The following is a 21,857-nucleotide window of genomic DNA, read 5'->3' as shown; positions in this document are numbered from 1 at the left end:
AGGGATGTTATTGTAGATTCAAAGTTTGTAAAAATATGTTAAACTAGTGAATAATGATGTTTATTTTATCATAACAAGTTATGTTAAACATTAGAATGTTGTCAAGGAAAGCTTTCAGATTATATACAAGTTTAAATTTATAAGCATGCAAAATAATAACTCATGACTAACATGTTCTTAACACAAATATAATATTAGAACACTAGCATGCTTACCAAACATGTATTCAAACTTATAAATGTTATTAATTGAAAGTCCTAGCATACATATTAATAATAAAAATATCTATACTTATATTAAAACAAATGAGAGTATTTACTTATTAAAGCACTTTAAAATAATGATAATTTTGTTGTTGTCAAAGATGAATCATTTATCTTTAAAGCTTCAATGCTTCTGGCTTATGCAACTAAGATGTTTGCAATATATATCATAAGATTCTAATAACACTACCTTGATTTAAATGCACTTAACCAAAGAATATAAAACTCAAATATCTCTCTACAAGATGAACTTAATCTCTAAATTTGAAAGGAAAATCAAAGCTTAAAATGAGAATAAAATACTAAAATATGAGATTAGGAATAGTATGTAAAAATCTAAAATATTCAAGTTGAAAACTCTTCCTTCACCTCTCTCCTCTTATAGTGAATTTTAAAAGCTAAAAGATTGAAGAATTAATTCTCACTATTACTAACTTTGGATTAGTCACCATATATTAAGAATTAAATAAAAAAAACCAAGAGTTCTTGAGTAGGAAAACAAAAGGTTTTTTTGGATTAATTTCTAATTCATCCATAATTTGTTTAAATCATGTTAATTAAAATAAATTTTCAACAAATATTTAATTATACTAAGACGCTTGTCATATAATATCTAAATGGTTTTTAAAAGTGGCATTATTAATTATACTAATCTCTGTTCTTTTTCTTTTTAATTCATCGAAGGCACAGTAATTGTTTTTTCCTAATTATACAATATGATAGTCCTCCCAATTTCTAAATTTATATCATTGTATTTTTTTTTTGAAAATCTTAAATATTATCCTATATAATAAAATTGTATTCATTGTATTTTTTTTTAATAATCTATGCAGCCAGTATTAAAGTTTTTTTGCTTTGATGAAATTTTAGGGTTTAAATTTTTCTAAATTACTCATAATTTTTTAAAATCTTCAAAATAAATGTGATTTTTCTTAAAGTTAATGTTATACAAATGCATATATCAATTATTATTTTTATTAAATGTCAATCATTTAAATTTATGACATCCATATTTTATTATTTATAACCTCACATATCATTTAGTATGGAACTAGATCATTGTCTGGTATCATGTAATACCATGTGTCAAAGCAATTTGTTTTTAACATAAATTACTTCTCCATAAACATGTCCTCTTTATAAGCAATATGAACTAAAGTGTTGAGAATTAGACAATCATTGTATTTTCAATAGCATTAAGGAATTCTCGTATTGACTAGAATCCATAATACATAAAGAAACAATGTTTCTTTAATTTTCACACATTCCTGATAGATTTCAATCTTGACTTCAAATATATCGTTCTCTCTTATTTGTATGAATTAGCAAGCCTACCATATATCTATAAAAGTTATAAATGTCTACTTTCCAACCCAATTAGAATCTTAATATAATTCCTTTTATAGCTCTAAATATAGTCCAAACAGTAGATTAAGGTCCAAATAAATAGATTTAACAAAATTCATCCAGTAACTTTGACCCTCTAAAATAATCTCTTTCCAAACTTCGATTGATCTAAAATTTTAACAAAGTGAAAAACATGTCTAGAAACTCATTTAACAATATCAGCTCAATCCAAAGGTCGAGTTGAAAGTTATGCTTAAGAGTGTAAAACTAGATAATATGAGGTTTTATGTTAAAACGCAAATCTAACCTTGTTTGGATCGTATCAAGAGGCTAAGTCCACTCCTGACCAGCAATAATACAAATCAACCTCGCATCTCTACTTATATGAACCTCATGATCACGTGGTCATGTAACCCACAACAAGATTGACGATGAATCCTAGAAAGTTGAAACAGGTTTGATAGGAATATGACATAATAAAAACCTATCATAAGGCATCAACACTATTGGATTAAGAATCCACAACTTACAAATACCATTTCACTAAAGAGAAGTATAAGAAAGATGTCATGAAGCCAGTCAATCTTCTATAAATCAATTTAGTTTATTAGAGAATCAAAAATACAATATCTCTGTCACACAAGCTAAATGAATTCGACAACAATAGTATTTATACTCTTAAAAATAAAACTTTAACACTAATGGACCAGACATTACCCAATTTAAACAAAGCCCAAACTAATTAGAATAAAGTTTAATAATAATAAAAATAAATAAAACAATAGTCTAAAAATAGTTTTCACCATTTGCTGCATATGATAGTGAAATATACCTAATGAATATAATTTTTGAAGAATCCTTATTGAACAAAACCTTGATGCCTTGTAAAATAAGAATTAATTTATGACCAATTAATTCTTTTTGTTTGATATGAGATCCTTGTAAAATAAGTAACATAAAGGCTGCCACATAAGTTTCGAATAGCTTTAAGGACTCTTTGTAATAAATGGAATCCATAACTCTCAAGGAAAGGCATCCCAATAGCATCTTTTTTATTTTTGCACTTTGTTGGGAGATTATGTGCCCAAATTTAAACATGTTGTTCTCTTTAATCCGGATGAATTAGTGAGCCTATCATAAATTGTTCAAAGGATAAAAATGTCTAGTTTTCAATCCAATAAGAATCTTATCTAAAATCCTCATATAGCTTTAGATATAATCTGAAATATAGATAAAAGTCTAGACTAATAGATTTGAACCTTTTAAACCCAAGCCTCTTGACTTAGCTCATTGAACTCCTCTTTGATCTATTTCATTTTAGGCCTCAGAATAGACCTAATAGACACCCTTAATGGATCATTTGATGTTGTAGTCAAGATTGCATCATCTACCCAAGCTAAAGTCAATAATAATTTTATCCCCAAAAGACTCCACCAAAGAACCCTAAGATTCTAATTATCAAACCATGGAGAAATGGAACTGCCATCACCTACATGGTAGCATATAAGCCTGTGAACAAAACCGCAAAGACCAAAACTTTTCCTTTAACTCCATAAATAGTTCCAGGAAAAATCACCTCTTAAATACTCCTGCCTCGTAACAAGTAAAAATGAATCCTAGATGACCAAATTGAGTGAATCGGTCTAGTACATATAATCCATAAGTGTTTAACCATGGTAGACTAATTCCAAGTCTCCAAATTTTTAACATTAAAGCCCCTTTCCTTCTTTAGTAAGCAAATCTTATCCCAAGCAACTTTAGCACCACCTGAAGCAAGATGACTACCATTCCACAAAAAAGATTTCAATAAAGTAATGATTTTCACTATAACAGCCTTTGAAAGAATGAATAGAGAAGACCAATACTGTAGAATAGAGAAGAAAATGAATTTGATAAGCTGAAGTCTACTCGTATATAAAAGAGTGTGATTCATCCAACTCTTAGTCTTAGCCATAATATGGTCCACAAAGATCAAACAATTAGGAGGCTTAAATGATAGGTCTTATTCGCACAACTTGAGACATGAATAAAAACCTTAACCAAAATATTATAGGTCTGCCAATTGGAATAATGACTATTCTCATGTTCTAAACAAATTTGTTGTTATAGATGCATACATCATCAATGGCTACTTGTGGTGTTCACCAATCATTTATCTTTCATATTATACTTCTTAATATATGTTTGCCTGAAAGACTGCATATTCAGTACTGTTTGAATTAGTGTTTAGACCCAAGGATATTATCGAACTATTGATGATAAAATTCATACTTTAATTATTCTACTAACTAGTTGGTTTACTCTGAAACCCCATTACCCAACCTGTCAAGGAAATCAATGTCAAAGAAAAAAGAGCAAGTCAAACATGGACTTGGTTTTAAAATTTTAAAAAATAAATTTTATAGACCATGAGGCTTGAACCATCATCTTTAAATTTTAGAATGAGACCCCTTACCATTTTATTTTATTTTTCTTTAGACCTTGTATAGAATAAACATTTAACAAATTATTTTATATGATAGTACCAAAAGACTCAATGGTATAATCAATAATCCCCTAATTAAACTAATAATTTCATTGATCGTTATTTGAGGTAGTTTTTAATAACCATAAAAAAAAAAAACCAGAAATTAATCTACCAAAATAAATCTAGAAGAAATCGATACTAGTCTAATGAGAAACAAAAAGATGTGGGTATTTTTTTCATTTAGATAAAGTTAGTACTATGCAATAGGCATGCAGTTAATTAGGTGAGTTGAATTAGAATGTTTCGAACTTGTTTTTTTTATTGCGATATCAATAAATCATTAAGATCATTCTCATATTAACCTGGTATATTAAAAAAATTCTTCTAATTACTACTCTAAAATTTGAATTATATAAAGTTTTAAAAAAGTATATATACTTCTTTTAACTATTATGAAACTCCAAAATAGAGACTAATATAGGATACTCATTTAACTAACAATGTTTATGTTTTAAGAAAAAAAAGGTCATTTTAGGGTCTGTCAGTATGTTTTGCATGCTCGTGTGAAAACTATAATTTTTGTTGAAATGGGTATTTTGCGCTTTCGATGCATTATCATCCAACTTAAAGAACCTTTTAGGGCCTCACGATAAGCATCTATATACGTGTGTGAAAACCATAACTTTTGTTGATTATGATATTTTAGAAAGTTTTTGCTCGAAGACTTACCGATAATCATATGGTACCCTTTCAAGGCCTCATGATATGATTTTCCATTCCAATGTGGAAACCATAACTTTTTGTCGAAATAGGTATTTTAGTAATATTGCCCTGTAGACACCTTACCTAGTAATATAAGACATATTTTAGGGCCTCACGATATGTTCTTACAAGCCTAAGCCAAAAACAAACTTTTTTCAAAATCGGTACTTGGTAATTTTATGCTTTCAACCTCATACTAGCCACCTAACGCACATTTTAAGGCTTCTTGGTATGTTTTTCCATGCCCACACAAAAACCATAACTTTTTTTTACGTAGGTATTTTGATAATTTTACAATATTGATGCCCTTCCGACCTACCTAAGGCACATTTTGGATCCTCATGGTATGTTTTTGTATGCACATGTAAAAATCATAATTTTTACCGAAATGGGTATTATGTAATTTTACATTTTTGATGTCCTAATGGCCTATCTAAAGCACATTTTAGAGCCTCACCACATGTTTGTATGAAAACCATAACTTTTGTCGAGATGAGTATTTTGGTAATTTTGTATTTTCAACGCCTTACTGGCTACCCTACAACAACTTTTAGGACCTTCTTGCATGTTTTTGCACTCCTGTGTGAAAACCTTAATTTTTGTGGAAAAGGGTATTTTGGTAATTTTTCATTTCAACATTCTATTGACAAATATAAAACATCTTTTATAGCCTTCTAGTATGCTTTTGCATGCCCATTCAAAAACCATCACTTTTGTCGAGATGGATATTTTGGTAATTTTATGCTTTGACACCCTAATGGCTAACCTATGGTACTTTTTAGGAACTCTTGATATATTTTTGCATGCCCATACAAAAACCATAACTTTTGTCAACATGGGTATTTTGATAATTTTGCACTTGTGACGCCCTATTGGCCAACCAAAGACATTTTTGGGACTCAAGGTATGTTTTTCCATAACATTGCAAAAGTCAAGTCTTTCGTTGAAATGGGTATAATGGTACTTTTACACCTTTGACGCCCTAAGGGCAAACCTTAAGTACCTTTTGGGCCTTCTGTTATGTTTTTGCATGCCCATGTGAAAATCATAACTTTTATTGAAATTGATATTTTGATAATTTTGCCTATTTGACACCTTATAGGCCAGCTAAAAGTAACTTTTAGAGCCTTTTGGTATGTTAGTACTTACCCAAGCGAGAAAAAAACTATAACTTTTTTTCAAAAGGGTTATTTTGGTAATTTTGTGCATTTGACGCCCTCTCAACCAACTTAAGAAACATTTTAAGGATTTACAATATGTTTTTACATGCTTGAGCGAAAACCATAACTTTTTTCAAACACATTTATTTTGGTAATTTTGTTTTTTTAATACCCTACCGGCCAACGTAAAGCACATTTTAGATGCCTTGCGATATGTTTTTGCATGCACATGTGAAAATCATAACTTTGTCAAAATGAATATTTTGGTAATTTTGTTATTTTAACGCTCTACATGCCAACCCGAGCCATGTTTTGGGGCCTAATGGTATGTTTTTTCATGCCCGCATGATAAAACCATAACTTGTGTTGAAATGAGTATTGTGGTAACTTTGTGTTTTGATCAATATGCCGATAATGCAGAATTGTCCCTTATATTTCTAATTTGAGGTTCCAAGAAGGTTTGTAACTTATCCCAACAAGAACCTTGCCTTAAAGAACTAAAATTATATATATTTGATCACCTCTACTCTATGCCTATATCGAGACGTAAATAAGAAGTATAAGTCCATGCGAAGTTAATCAATCCTTTGAAGAGTTTGCAAGTTCAATCAAGAATTTTATATGGGAATCATTCAACCATATAAAAAGAAATAAGCAGACAACATGAATGGCAAAAGAGGAAGGTTGTTACTTTCATATAAAGTTGTTAGAGGCGAAAGAAAAAAAGCTTTAAAGTCTTAAGTAGGAGGCTTATAAAACATTCATTGTACCTATTGGAGATTCAATGACGAATTATCTTGACAAAAGAAAGAATGATACGATCCAAGAAAGAGTTGAACAAGAAAATTTGGATTCTAATGAAATTGTGCATATTGTCTAGTTTTACATTATCAAGCATAACTCTCAACCCGACATCATACTTAACTTTTTAACCATGAGTTTTTAGACATATTTTTTTTCTCACGGAATTAAAATTTCAAGTCATTTGTAAAGGATTCTTTTCTTAATGATAGGATATTCACTAGTTAATTTTGGAACTTTTACTGATTTTTGTTTTGGATAGGGTAAGTATATTAACCAAAAAGAAACAAAACAATAACAAAGGAGCAAACCCCACACAGCTCGAAAAGGCGGACAAAACCCACCTAACCTAAAGCAATAAACAAGACAACAGAAAAATACCCCGGAGAGAGGCTAAAAGGATATGCCCTCAAAACCTAAACAAGAAACAAATCAACAAGAAATGAAAATATCATCAGAATATCCCCATGAAATATGAAGTCATCTGTTAGTATCTGAAGAGGCCATATTACAAAGAAGATCAACTTTAGAAACAATACAATGAACAATATCTCTATAAACAATCAAATTGTTGTGATGAGCCACACTATAGAGTCGTGCGTTTCTCTCCCTCCAAATATAGTGAATTGCAATAGTTAATATCAATTTGGTTATCAAAGATCTTTTCTAAGTGTGGCAAGGATTCTTTCATTGTTCTAAAATCCTTTCCTTACAAGGATTTTTAAGCTAGTTTTTTTATTGTATAGTTTTACGCTAACAAGCATAAATTTTTATTCAATCATTAGATCAAAGTGAAATTTTACAAGACGTTTTTAAATGTCCTATTTTATATCGTCGTAAAATTTCAGATTAATCCAACATCGAGAAGGCCTTGCAATAGAAGATATCGTGTGGGATTTATATTAGTTTCCTACTTAATTTAGGATTTTTTTCTTCAATTTTATTTATAACTCTTTTATATTATTTTTTTCAAAATTGTTTATGTGTTCACCTATTTTAAATAGGGTTATTTATTTGTATTTAGTTTTTTAGCTTCCATCTATGATATTTTGAATAAACTTTTGTTTTGTATGATACAAGTAAATAAAGAATAATCAAACTTATCTTTGTATAACTGTCTTTATGGCGTTCTTCTTTATACTTCCCGTTTGCGAATTGATATTCGTAGGGTGGGGGATTCTTATTTCAATAATGATGGTGTCTTGGAATAAATTTTTATTGTGTCACACTCTTATCGAACCTGATTCTTTAGCTTTTCAAGATTTACCTTGCATGTGGATTGCATGGCCACGTGATCACAAGATTTCACATCAGAAGTTAATCTTAATTTAATTTAATGGATCCAAACTTGATAAATAGACCTTAACACATTAAAAGTCCAAAACAACCAAAATAATAAAATAAAACATAACCCAAATAATCCTTAAATGTTGCAACACTATGATAAACTAAAAGATAAATAAATAATAACCCAACTAATTAAAACAATCCTAAAGTTGAATTTTATAATGTGCTAGCAAAATTGAAACTCAACTTTGAATGAATGGTTCCCCTTTTTTTTTGATGAATTATAAGATCTACTAGATATCAATAGAAAGGTATGAATGTTTATTTTTTAATGGATAAAAAATATCCTAAATAAATATGAAAAAAAATAATAATAAAAGAAAACTAATCTAAATAGAAAAAAAATCCTGAATTAATTAGAAAAATAATGCAATTCTTACACAGTAACTTCCAGACCTTATTTCAAGACTGATTGACCTAAAATCTTAAACGTGTATAAAACATGATATTCAAAATACTTCTGGTAAAATATCAGCTCAATCCAATTGTCATATGAAAAATTATATTTATTAGCATTAAAATATGGAATAGAAAAAAAAAATTAGTCTAAAACTGACTTTAACCTCCTAAATAAACATAAAAATCTGTGTAATAGTTCATGCTCTTTAGTCTCCTTGTAAAATATCCTAAAATATTATGCTTAAATATCCTTATAATATAAAAATTAATTGTTCAAACAAGATTATCTTCGTGATGTCACCCTAAACCCATATTATAAAAAGGATGAAGCTATTCTTACACTTGGATTAAGTTAATTATAAGCTGATTCATATGTGTCATAGCTTCCTTATCTTAAACAAACTTATCACATGTCTTACTTAACTTCTTGCCCTTTTGCTTATGATTTATCCAATTGGTATCTCTAGTAGATATTTTGTGTTGGTAGGCTGGCATATATCAGAGTTGGTAAATCGTGTATTTAAAATTACTAAATATTTTTGCTGGGCATAATGATGGGAAGAAACGACGTCGTTTCTCTGACTGAAAAAAGAAATGAACTGAAACCCACAACTCCTCTCCGGAGGGCTGCCTTTATTCCTTGCGTTTTTCTTTCTTTCTGGATAAACAAAATCACTGTCTTGACAGCTTGCTTGCTTGCTTGCTTGAGGCAGGCAAGCAGAGAGAGAGTTTTCTTGGCTGCTTACTGATTCGATTAGTAGATTAGATTCAAACACGCATCAAGGAGCAAGGCAAAGACAGTTTTTTTGCTTCAATTTCTCCTTTTTATCTACTATATAAAGAAAGTAATCATTTTTTTTCTGTGTTGTTTGCAGCAGGCATGAGCCGTTCTCAAGGGTCCTCTTCGTCCCTCAAGAGGAAGCGACCAGGGTTGAGTTCTCCGTCTCAGTCACTCACCGATCACGAGCGCAAACTCTATGACGTGATCCGAAGCAAAAAGGATATGGGAATCTGGACTAGAGACATGAAGAAAGAAACCAACCTCCCTGACAACATCGTCAACAAATCTCTCAAGGCCCTGCACGCCAAGAACTTGATCAAGGAGGTGGTCAACATCCAGAACAAAGGGAGGAAGCATTACATGGCTACAGAGTTCCAGCCCTCCAAAGAACTCACTGGAGGGTCCTGGTATGTTGCAGGGAGCCTTGATACGGACTTCATTAGGTCGTTGAGGATGTTTTGTGTGAAATACATAGCTGAGGAGAAGGTTGCTACGGTGGAGAAGGTGACGGAGCTGATCAGAGGGAATGGAGCCTTCGCTGTTGAGGTGACAAAACAGCAGGTTGAAGAGATTGTTAGGGCTTTGGTTTTGGATGATGAGGTTATGGAAGTGAAGAGTAATGGGATGGGGGAGTTTGGTTCTGTTCCGGTTGGGAATGTTTGCTATAAATGCGCCGGCAAGGGCGGCGGCGTTAAAGCAATAATTGGGGCAATGGCTTCCATTCCTTGCGGAGTATGTCCAAGGATAAGTCTTTGCACACCTGATGGTGTCATCTCTCCAAGGACTTGTGTCTACTACACCAAGTGGCTGGATTTTTAATCATATGATGGTGTTTTTGCTGGACATATTTCTCTCTTGGCCTTGCATTTTAGATTATCCTCAACTTCTCATTCTAATGTACACTATTAATATGTGTATATATTACCAAATTCACTGGGTCTTACAGAGTCCAATTTCTTCAAAATCTCAAGAACTTTAAAATAATTTATCCTTTCTATATAGGAAGTACGGATTTATATCAACAACAAGAGATCTAACTACTATTTCTTAAAAAGAACTACTTTGTGCACCTAGAGACAGATGTTTTGCCTCTCGATTTTGATCATCTCTAAGAAACTTCAGACCATGCAGTGATGGCTCGAGCAACTTCGTGCTTCAATTCCAGCATTTCTCTCCAGCCAGTATAAATAATTAACTTGGAACAGTGACTTGAGCATGTCATGTTGTGAAGAACTTCTTTAAGCACTACCTGATTGCTGCAAGTAATTCAAATACAAAACAGAATAACTATTAGTAAGCTCAATTCCCCCCATAAGTAACTGCTTCTCAACTAAAGCCAAAAAAAATGTCAAAAGAAAAACTTGTTCTTTCTTTTTCTTCCACAATGAAGAGAGTTTTTCAGGATCTGGATTTATTACTATTGGTCATTATTTAGGAAAAAAATTCCATACAAATAAAAAAACATAGGCTGTTGGCTGGATTCCTTTATTTACATATTTTGTTACAATTTAGCTACTTCAATCATCAGAGATGGCATGAATTAAAATGACCAAAAGAACTCTTCCGATACAAGTAATTGATACCTCCCAACACAGAATTCTGCAGCAAGAAAATGATTTTGAATTGCAGGATGACATCTCATTTTACACAGGAAAACAATGAGGAAGTATAAACAGCAGCCCTTTAAAATAAAGCTACCAACCTACCAGTAATTTCATGATGATTGTTGTTTATGAAAATAGATATCAATCAAGAATTGGTCATACATGCATGCATGCACATATATAATAGAAAATCAATAGGCATGGAAATGAGTAGATACACTCTGAATTATAGAGCTGGCGAAAAGAAATCAAACACGCACAGATAAACAGAGAACAGGATGAGGGGATTTCAGATTAATAATAAAGCTGCTAGTATACTTACACAGAATCATCCCCCGTGCTCAGTTAAAATGTAGCCTTCATCTCTATACAAATTGAACAATGCAAGCACATCGGTCTTGTTGTTTACAACATCACTGAGCTTTGATCCCAGCTGCAGCCTCTGCTCACTATCAGCAGCTGCATACCTCGCTCCTGAAGATGTTCTAACTTTGCTTTTTCCTGGACAGGAAAATCATGAACTACAGAGGAGAAAAATATAGAGCAACTTGCATTGCCCTTAGAGTTTATATTAAGAAATGGTACAGCTGGAAAAAATGGTTCTTCATCATTGACCTCTTTGACTGGAGGTGCTTGGCCACTGAGGAGATATTGGCTAAAAACTAAACCCGTTAAAGCAATGAAAAAAAGGGGTTTCTGTCATATAGCTTTGGAATACTATGAAGATGATTATGACAACAATCTTAAGAATCAAGAGTGAGTTCATGGGATTAGACAGCCATTTTGAAGATTTGCATGGAGGCTAACTGAAAGTGGCAGCAGATAGTTGTGTGAGCAAGTAAAGGTTCTATTTCATCAACTTGTTCTGTGGAGAAGAACAAAGAAAAAGCAAGTGAAAACATACCCAACTAATACCTGTCTACAGTTTACAATGTTCTATATCCTCTGACAAACTGAACTGAAACAAATCGATTTCCCCGGCATCATAATTAAATTATGATTATAAATAGTAACGGAACTAAAAATATTGCATTCAAAGTGGCTTCAAGATTTCTTCTCTTTGTATCAACTCATTTCAATCGATGAAGTTACAAAGACATTATCAGGCACTCCCATTAGGGGACAAAAGAAAAGGAGAAGAGATTGATTACTTACACGATAGGGATTTATAGTCCTTAGTTGAATGGATTGATATGATTTCAGATTGCAAAACATGTGGATCGATGTCACCAAACTAAAAGAAGCAAGGGCAAGGGGTGTTGAGGAGCCTGTGCAAGCCAACGCTATACCAAGCATTATACCAATAAACTTGCTCACCATTCCCTGAGCTTCACCCTTGGCAATTACCTACAGTTAATAATTGCTTTCAGGAACAAATCAAAGTGACTTTGGAATTACTAAGGTCAGAAAGAAAAGACATCTTGCACAAACACAGCTATTTACCAGCTGATAGAAAAGAGGCATTTCCAAGCTTCCATAAAGCAACTTGCTATTTGAGAATAAGAAAAAACCAAAAGACAGTCTTAATTTTACCTCAGCAAAGTTTCTAAGCAGCAAAACCAGCATAAAAACAGCTCCTTGAAGCAGCCTGCAAATTACGAGCATCAACTTTAAGCAACTCTAAATAAACAAAAATTTGTATTAGCATCATAAAAGCAGTTTGGCACCCAAACAAAAAACAAAGAAAATGTTATTAGGAAATAGATATGGCAATGCAACAGTAGATAGAAGTAGGAAATTTCCTGGATAAGAGCAGTAGCAAAGCATCCAGCTCCAGCAGTGGCACCAATGAAAACAAAAAGATGAGGAAAAGCAGGAGTTAACATTTCCAAACCAAAGGAAGCATTTTCCAAAAGGTCAGCAAACAGCCTTGATGCGGAACAATGAACAAAAAGACTTAAAGCATAAAAGAAAAAAGCTAAGAATTGAAAGCAAAGGAAGAGAAGAATGGGGATTGAAGATATGCAAAATCTGAAATATTTTTAATTAATCATCAAAACTATCTCACAAAATGACAGAGAAACATATAAATAGTAAAACCCTAAAACATCTCACTATTGGGCTCAACCCATCAAATTAAACTGTTTAACATAAATAATTCCAGATAAATAAAATAAACAATGAGATGGGCTCAAATGAGCTCAGTCTCCCAACCATAGAGTGACAGGCCGGTCATCCTACATCGTCTCCATCCATATACCCGTGTAATTTATGGCGTGGGTTTGATGTCCCCATCAAGCCTCCAACCTTTAGGATGAACATCAAAATATCATCCATATTTGGACAAAATGATTTTATTGAGATATACCCAATCCTATCCTTTAATACCCATTTGATGGCTGCAGCCATTGGAATCACTCCTTTCCTCAAACCATTGGCGTAGAGCAACGCCTATCAAACCAATAACAAATAAACATTAATCAAAACAACAAAAGCAAACTACATGGTACCAAAAAAACCTGAAGGGATTGTCTTGGTAGTTAAAGAAGGCATGTTCCTTTTATGGACTTTTAAGGTTCAAACCTTGGAGTCAACACCAAAGGAATTTATTAAATTCCTCTTAATGCAGCAAGCCTATGAAGGGGTGCAAGATCACTAGAAGAGAAGACTTAAATCGACACGTAAATTAGTTTAAAAATACCTCTTACCGTCTAAAAAAACTGCACATTACTACAAGCAGAAGCAGCAGAAGAATGACAAGGATAATAGATCGATACCTGGGTGGTAAGGACACCACTAACTTGGCTTGCAATGCCTTGGACAGCTCGCCAAAGAGAATAATCCAAGTAATCAAAGGTAACACTTTGAGGAAACCCTTGAGGAAGCATGAGACGTACAAACAGAGTTGTGCATTGGGACCATAACTCCTTAACAAAAAAACAGTGATGAAGAAGGTGATGTTGGAGACACGACAAACTCATCCTTAGAGAAATGAGGAACAAGCCTAGTCCAGTTGCTTCCGTTGATGTTGTGTGTCTGATTAAGTGGGAACCAATCTGGATAACATCCAGAGGTGCCTTGGTGATGGAAATGGCTAGCAGCCAAGTTCCCATCATGGTGCTTGCAGGTTATTGTGAAAATAGAAGAAAAAGGAGAGAAGCAGAATTCGATGAATTCAGCTCAACATTCATTCATTGTGATTTTTCCATACTCACTCTGTGTTCTGTTACAAACTTATAGCTGCAAAATAACAGTAGCACTTTCTTATTTTCCAGGAGTCCCTTAATATTGCTAAGATAGCCACAAGTGGCAATTCTTGTAACTAAAAGAGAAGATAAAATGATGCGGGTCATTTTTTAAATCTGTTCTTCTTCTTCTTTTATCTTCTCATTCATCCCATCTCCTAAATCAACCTGCAACAATTCCCCTTTCTTAAAAACACCCTTGTCCTCAAGGGTAAATTGAGGAAATCGGAAAAGGAGTTCATCCACATATTTAACGAATCATATAAAGTGCCACTCTGATAAGTTTCTTCTTGCTTGTTTTTAAATTGTTGTGTTGTTAAGGCATTTCTAACGAAACATTGAGCAGTAAAATGTCAGAATCAACAAGACCCATCAAAAAGTTCAAATATTTTGGCAAAAGCTCATCAGATTCATTTGAGATGAAGACTCAACCGACTAACATACAACTTCAGGTTGGCTTTATTAGAGTTATAATAACTCTTATATAGATCATGAGGAGCCTTTGGTGGAACAAATAAAACAGCCTCGAATTCAACATCTCTTTCCGCAGTGAAGAGACACCATGTCAATGGCTTCTCTTCACCAAAATCCTTTGCTAGAGTGGTAGAATTTTGTGTACTTCTCTTTTGTCAACTCCTTTGGATTTCTCAACCATAAAGCCTTAACATCATTCAAATTCCCCCACTCATAAGAAGTCTCCTTAATTCTTTTGGTTTACCTCTAAATCCTCATCTTCACTTTTCTCAAATTCTCCTTCATCATCAGAAAAGCTGCTTTCTGTTGTTTCATCTTCATCACTAGACTCATCTTCATCTACAGGAACCTCCACGTCAACCTCTTTACTTGCCCACAAATAGATTGGGAAGTTGATGAATTCAGAATATTTCTTCACCAAGTCTTTCAATTTACTCTCCTCCAAGTCCTCTCCAGCTTCTTCCTTGAGATTACCTTGAGATGCAATCTAATCTCAGTTCCACATCCCAGAGGCTTATTCCAGGTATCCTTAGAGATTGCAAATGCTCTACCGGCCTTTGATTCCCATACATACTGTTCATCTTCTTTATGCTTGCTAATGAGTGTAAAATAGTTAGTAACAAGATATATAGATTAAAATTTCCCACTATGCTTGCAGCTTAACATTCCACTCTTTGCTTCAATAGTCTTCCCTGTAATCTCAAACAATAATTTTGGTGTAGCTGTTAAGGAAGTTGATGAGAACCTCGTGATCACGTGGTCATGCAACCCATAACAAGATTGACAACGAATCTTGAAAAGCTGAAACAGGTCTGATAGGAGTGACACAATGAAAACTTATCCCAAGACACCAATATTATTGGAATATCAACCCCCACCCTACAAATAACAATTCGCAAACGAGAAGTCTAAGATGCCACAAAGCCAGTTCATCTTTAAATAGTCAATTTAGTTCGTTAAAGAATCAAAGAACACGAGAATCTTTCTCACACAAGCTAAATAAATTTGGCAATAATAGTATTATCAATCTCAATATTTTGTTCTTACAAAGAGTATTTATACTCTTGAAAATAAAAACTCTAATGGATCTACCCTTGTGGGTTAAATTGACTCACTTACAAAACTTACTCAAAACCTATACTAATAAACCCGAATGTATGGACCCAACCAAGCTTTGGGTCATAGTCGAGAACTAATTATTAATTAAACCTAAACAAGCCTTGGGCCTCAGCTAATCAATCAAACTCAAGCCCAATACGAACTAAGCTCATTAGAAACAGTGACAAGGCTCCTAACCCCATTAAATAGTCCAAATAAAAGCTCGAACAAAAATAAAATCCATGAGAATAAATTATTTTTGTTGCCGTGAGAGGAGAAGAAAACAAAATAAATATGAAACAAGGCTTTATATAAAGCCTTGTTGCCGCCATATTTGTCCTTGAAAACAAGAAAAACTTGTTGCCTCCTACTTTCTTATTTTGGAGAGGTTGTTGCCACTTTGTTTTCTCTTCAAGCATGGACTCTTTTAAATAACGCCCTGTAATATCCCTTTGAATAAGAAAATCTTGTAAAATAAGAAAAAGAACAAAAAAATCTCAAACCTCTTGCCATAACATACATTCAATAATGGATACGGAATCCTTACAAACTATGGATAATAGTTGTTGCCATAAATGTCTCCTTATTTGACATGGAATCTTTGTAGAATAGGTAAGCCAATAACTATCACATATGCATCCAAGAACATTAAAGAATCCTTGTATTGACTAGAATTCATAATACATAAGGAAACAATGTTTCTTCAATTTTCACACATTCCTGACAGATTTCAGTTCTAACTTCAAAATTCAAACACGTTGTTCTTTCTTGTTTGGATGAATTAGCAGACCCACCATATATCGCCAAAAAAGTATGAATGTCTATTTTCCAACCTAATTGGAATCTTAGCAAAATTCCTTATGTAGCTTTAGATATAGTCCAAACAGTAGACAAAGGTCACGAAAGACAGATTTGACAAGATTCGTCTAGTAACTTCGACCCTCTGAAATAATTTCTTTCCAAAGTCCGATTGGCCTGAAATTTTAACTCATTGTAGAAGAGAATTTTAACCCAAAAGAGCTAGATGAATTTTGACTAGTAAATTTACTGGAAAGTAGAGGTGGACTGGAAGATGAATATGGAGATGGGCTAGGAGAAAGAGATCCCTTGTTTAGACTTGAACTATTAGAGGTGATGCCCTTTGTTGCCTTTTCAGCAACCCAGCAGCCTTGTAGGGGTAACCTCCTTCCAACTTGTGAAAAAATAGATCAATTTTGATTCATCATCCCAAGAAGAAGATCCTTAATCTCCCCAAACACGTCTCAAGGCTTAGTATCAATTGTCATGTCCTGGGTCCGACGATTGACCACTCTCATACCACTTGTTGCGTGTCTGATTGGGTGGGAACCAATTTGGATAACATCCAGAGGTGCCTTAGTGATGGAAAGGCTGGTAGCCAAGTTTCAGTCATGGTGTTTACAGGTTAGTGAGAAAATGGAAGAAGAAAAGGGAGATAGATGCAGAATTCCATGAATTCAGCTCAATGTTCATTCATTGTGATTTTTCCATGCTCTCTGTTCTATTACAAACTTATAGCTGCAAAATAACAATAGCACTTCCTTATTTTCCAGAGTCCCCTAATATTGCTAAGATAGCCAAGCATGGCAATTCTTGTAACTAAAAGAGAAGATAAAACGTTGTGTGTTGTTTAAAAGGGTAAATATCATTTTTTAAAAAAAAAATCTGCTGCTGATTTTCTTTTCTCTTCTCATTCATCCCATCTCCTAAATCAACCACCAACATTTGACTTCCCAAACCTCCTCTCTCTTCTTGTTGAGTTCTTGCAAGTCCTAAGGAAGCCAATTGCAAGATAATGGACAAGGACAAGAAGAAGAGCTAGAATAGGGAAAAGAGGTCGGAAGAATCACTTCCATCAGTCCACCGTCACCACCCATTTTAAACTTTTAAAGTATTAAAAACCCTAAATAATTGAATTTCATATAATAATAATAAAAAAAAAAACTTTTGAATTGATAAGTAATTCATGTATCAATCATTATATTGAACTTTTAAGGTATTAAAAACCCTAAATAATCGAAGTTTATATAATAATAATAATAATAAATAAATAAAAACTGCCAATTTAAATCCCACAATCTTTTTTAGTTTTTCATTCCCACTTATTAAATTTGTAAAACAAAAACAATCTTTTTCTTTTTCTACTCTCATCAAGAGAAAGTGAAATCTTCCATCCAACTCTCCTTATATTATTAGGAGCCTTGCTTTGCAGGTTTAATAGTTTGTGTAAGGGTGGTGGTTTCCTTAAATAATTAATTAACTTCTGGCTTATAAAAGAAAATGATAGTGGTGTCCCTTTATATCTTAGAAATGATCTAAAACATAATTGGGCAAAATCGTATAATATATATGGGATAATTACAAAAAACTTCTCATTTTTTCATTGTCTCTGTTCTTTTGAAAAATACACATCTTAGAGTTTATATGATCATAACAGTTTACATCTAAGCTAGCACAGAAAAAAAAAGGTTAACAAAAAATGTTAGATCATTTGCAATATTGTCATTATATTCCATTTAATGACTAGAGCCCTTGCAACATTAATATTACAAGTTTGTCGTTGAACTAAAAAAACCTTTGCCACCATGGCTAACTTCTTCTTTTTCTTCCTATTTCTTTTCAATCTTCAACAAGCCCACAAGAAATAATTGAAGCTAGAATGAAGATGAGTGGTTTGGCCCCAAAATTTGATCAATTTTTTAACAAAATGATTGCAAAACAACATATTGACCTAACCATTAAGCACAACGACGTTATTCCAACTCTTACTCTTCAACAACTAATCAATCACTCTCTTTTGCTATAGCAAATTTGTCATAGAGATCTTAAGTTGGAAAACACCCTCTTACATGGAAGCTTACCGTTGTCGTCGTAAGATATGCGACTTTGGCTATTCTAAGGCAATGAACTTACTAATTCACCTTACATAGAAGACATTTAATTGTAAATCCAAATAATCAATGTTTTAACCCTATTTTTGTGCAGTCTTATATGTTGCATTCCCAACCCAAGTCTACTTTGGCAACAACAGCCTATATTGCTCCAGAAATCCTATCAAGAAAGGAGCATGATGGGAAGGTATTTAAGACCATTTCAATCTTGTTATTGTTTCTCTTTCTGGACCAATTTGGTCTTCTAACATCAAATATTACTATTTGGCTTCGCTGTGGACATTGTTTTTGCAATTGGCAATCACAATAAGTGTCCAAGCATGGGATGTAAGTGAATCACAATCTTGAGCAATGAAAAGGATAACAATCGATAGTAAAAAAAAGAAAAAAAGAAAAAAAGAACTAAGCATAGTAGAAGTATCGCAGCAACTAAACCAGCCTTGAAAAGCCATTCCAATTAGAGGAAAGACATTGGAGAAAGTGAATGAAATAGCAAACAGACAGTGCCAATATTGGTTAAGCAAGAGGTATTGCAAAAAAGAAAATAAATGCAGTGCATAAAGCAGAACAGAATGTGTTCTATGGGTTCAAAACGAAAGCAGAGAATAGAAGCACTGGTGTGCAAACCACACACATGCAAGATGTGCTCCTGGACAAAATGATTGTTATCAAGGCAATGTAGGGGGCCAATCGATCCTGCATAAGTCAGGCTTTATAAGAAGGTAAAAGCATGAAAGGAACAAAGTCGAAAAGAGTTAACTGTGTACCATGTGTAAGAAAAATCAAAATAGATAGGGAGGGAACTCTGTAGAAACCGATGCATACGCATTATTTAAACTGCCACAAACAAACTCATAAGCCAAATGTAAAGTGGATGGTGGTTTGGTTTGCAACAATCATAAAAGAATTTGTTAGGAGAGGCTAGGGGAGAGGAGATTCCAGGGGGTAATTGTGTTTGAAAGGTTTCTGTGAGTTAACCAATATCAGATACCTATAAACTAATAAATCATTCCTGTTTCTTTAAGACACTTCAAGGTGAGTCAATTTGGAAAAGGCAATATATGAGAGGCTGACAGCACTGAGCATATCATAAGTGCAAACTAAAGATGGCAGAATAGCATTTGGGGACATAGATCTTACTGAATAAAAAAATGCACCTATCACTGCAACGACAGGGATGGATGTTGTTTCTTGTTTGGTGGGGATTCACTGGAAAGCTGTGTCGGGCTGAGATCCTCCTCGCGCTGATCACCTTCCTCAGAAATCGTGGTCTGGACCTCAGTTGTGAGATTGCAAGCCAACAATCTAAAAAGAATTATTAACACACCATACGAAGGAAAGAACACTCAAAGCATTATATAGGAACGAAAAGACATTTATGTGTGAAGGTCAGACCTGGAGATCTGCTTGAAACAGTGCATTCAAAGTCTAGCGTCCTCTTAGTTCTAGGTATATGAGTCTATGTGGAAGACGACACAGCTGTAAAGAATGTTGGTGTCAGGATGTTTGGAGGTTGATGGCAACATCAGTTTAGGGGCTGAGTTTGTTGTAGCTGCTAAGGGTCCAAACGATCTGGATGGTTTATGTAAGATGATGTTCTATATATATAAAAAAAAAAAAAAAGCGATCACCACCGTCAATTTTTTTTCTCTCGAATTACCATAATTAAACTGACTTGCACAGAGATGATTAAATATAATTGTTCATTCCAAACTTCTATTCCACATCGCATAAATGTGACTTGATGAAAAATAAATTTGATTCTAATGAATAAACTAATTAAAATTGAACTGTAGTTCAACCTAGCTGCCATGATCAAACATCTATGTTTTGATAACCTTTGCATGCTCATTTAATGTTAAACAAAAGAACCCTCATCATTCATAGATCATTACAATCCCATTTTAAAAGAGTCTTAGTACATATATATTAATCCAAACTTATGAAGCCATGTACATTAAATTAAATGGTGCTTTTCACACGTTGTCAAGAAAACTTGCTAAGCTATACATAGATTTATAATTTGCTTAATAGATTTTATTAAAATAAGAATGAAGGATGATTTTTTTAACTATGAATAACTGTATAGTCTTAAACTCCTATAAACAAAAAGTTGTTAGCTTGAATATCCTGAGCTGTTTTTAGTTATTGGTAAGGATTCATAAATCAATGGCCTACTTTCTTGAATAGTTTGCCCATTTCAACATAACAACAAAGACTTTTGATATGAAAGAATTAAAAAAAGAAAGATATGTTAGCATGTATAAACCATGCCAATTATGGACGTTCCTTTGTATGTATTGGATAAAAAAACAAATGTATTTGAAGACAAACATGATTGACTCACCACTCAATATCCTAAACGAATTCAATTGTTAGCACATGCTTTGAAAGTTAAAATGCAAAGAGAGTAAGGAAGAGACGGTAAGAATATGACATATGATGCAATGCTTTTGTTGCTATCCATTCCTTTCCTTACACCTTTGAACTTCTAAGTGAATAAGATGTCTTCTGCGTGTTAATTTTTCTCATCAACAAAACAGTTCATGCCATACCATGCTATCTAATCTTTTGTGTTTGGTTATCAGCAATTAAACTTGTTCCTCCAGTTCCCTATATTACTTTGGGGGTTCTTAAACTAATGGCAGCAAACAATGAACGACCCCCTCCTTCCCTCAATCAAAGAAATGGTAAAGAAATTAAAAAACAGAAACCAACCTGGATTAAACGACGCAGCAAGAACAACGCATATAAAAGCAGGAGCACCGGCTAATTCAAGGAGTCTACAAGTTGCGGGCTGACCACCTGTTAAGAAATCTCCTTGTCGTAAGGCTCCAGAAAATATAAGAACCAAACCAAACAGAAAGAAGATCGACACAAACCTGTTTGAGCTCGAACTGGATTCCCGAAACGCCAAAATAAAAGTCCAGAGAAATGCAGCACAAAAAACAAATGAATCTAAAAAGCAAGGCTGAAGCATCCAACAAAAGCATAGACTTTTTGGAACATGGAAGAACAAATCTCCAGATCCACAGACATATACTGGGATAACACACGTAAAATACAAAATGTGCAAGCATTAAGAGAAGCAATAACTGGAAAATCCAAATAAAACGAGAGGAACATGGAAAAAAACACTAATTTGGTTAGGAGAAGGTGTCAGATCTGAATCGTCCGTGTAACATATACAAAAATTGAATATGAACGAATAATTTTGAAAGAGAGAGGCTTACCCCGTTGACATGGGCTATTGATTCCAT

At 33.4% G+C, this 21,857-nt stretch overlaps 2 protein-coding genes across 3 annotated transcripts; one reads left to right on the top strand and one right to left on the bottom strand.

Moving 5' to 3' along the window:
* The first annotated feature begins 9,132 nt into the window (after positions 1–9,132).
* Positions 9,133–10,268, top strand: LOC133700363 (uncharacterized). Of its 2 annotated transcripts, none has more exons than XM_062123864.1 (2): positions 9,133–9,337; positions 9,422–10,268. In XM_062123864.1, exon 2 carries the CDS (start codon positions 9,427–9,429, stop codon positions 10,144–10,146), a length of 720 nt encoding a protein of 239 aa, XP_061979848.1. In that variant the 5' UTR covers positions 9,133–9,337; positions 9,422–9,426; the 3' UTR covers positions 10,147–10,268. The 2 variants fall into 2 exon arrangements, with proteins under 2 accessions (XP_061979848.1, XP_061979847.1); XM_062123863.1 differs by having other exon boundaries at positions 9,135–9,337; positions 9,425–10,268.
* LOC133701530 (uncharacterized) lies at positions 10,226–21,857 on the bottom strand. Its single transcript, XM_062125467.1, has 8 exons — positions 21,831–21,857; positions 21,480–21,555; positions 21,316–21,402; positions 19,755–19,902; positions 12,465–12,519; positions 12,087–12,278; positions 11,254–11,432; positions 10,226–10,583 (listed from the first exon to the last, which is right to left on the bottom strand). Exons 1-7 carry the CDS (start codon positions 21,855–21,857, stop codon positions 11,337–11,339), a joined length of 681 nt encoding a protein of 226 aa, XP_061981451.1. The 3' UTR covers positions 10,226–10,583; positions 11,254–11,336.

Source organism: Populus nigra, chromosome 8 (assembly GCF_951802175.1).
Source record: "Populus nigra chromosome 8, ddPopNigr1.1, whole genome shotgun sequence".
Taxonomy (NCBI): Eukaryota; Viridiplantae; Streptophyta; class Magnoliopsida; order Malpighiales; family Salicaceae; genus Populus; species Populus nigra.
This window is presented reverse-complemented; position numbering and strand designations above follow the sequence as displayed.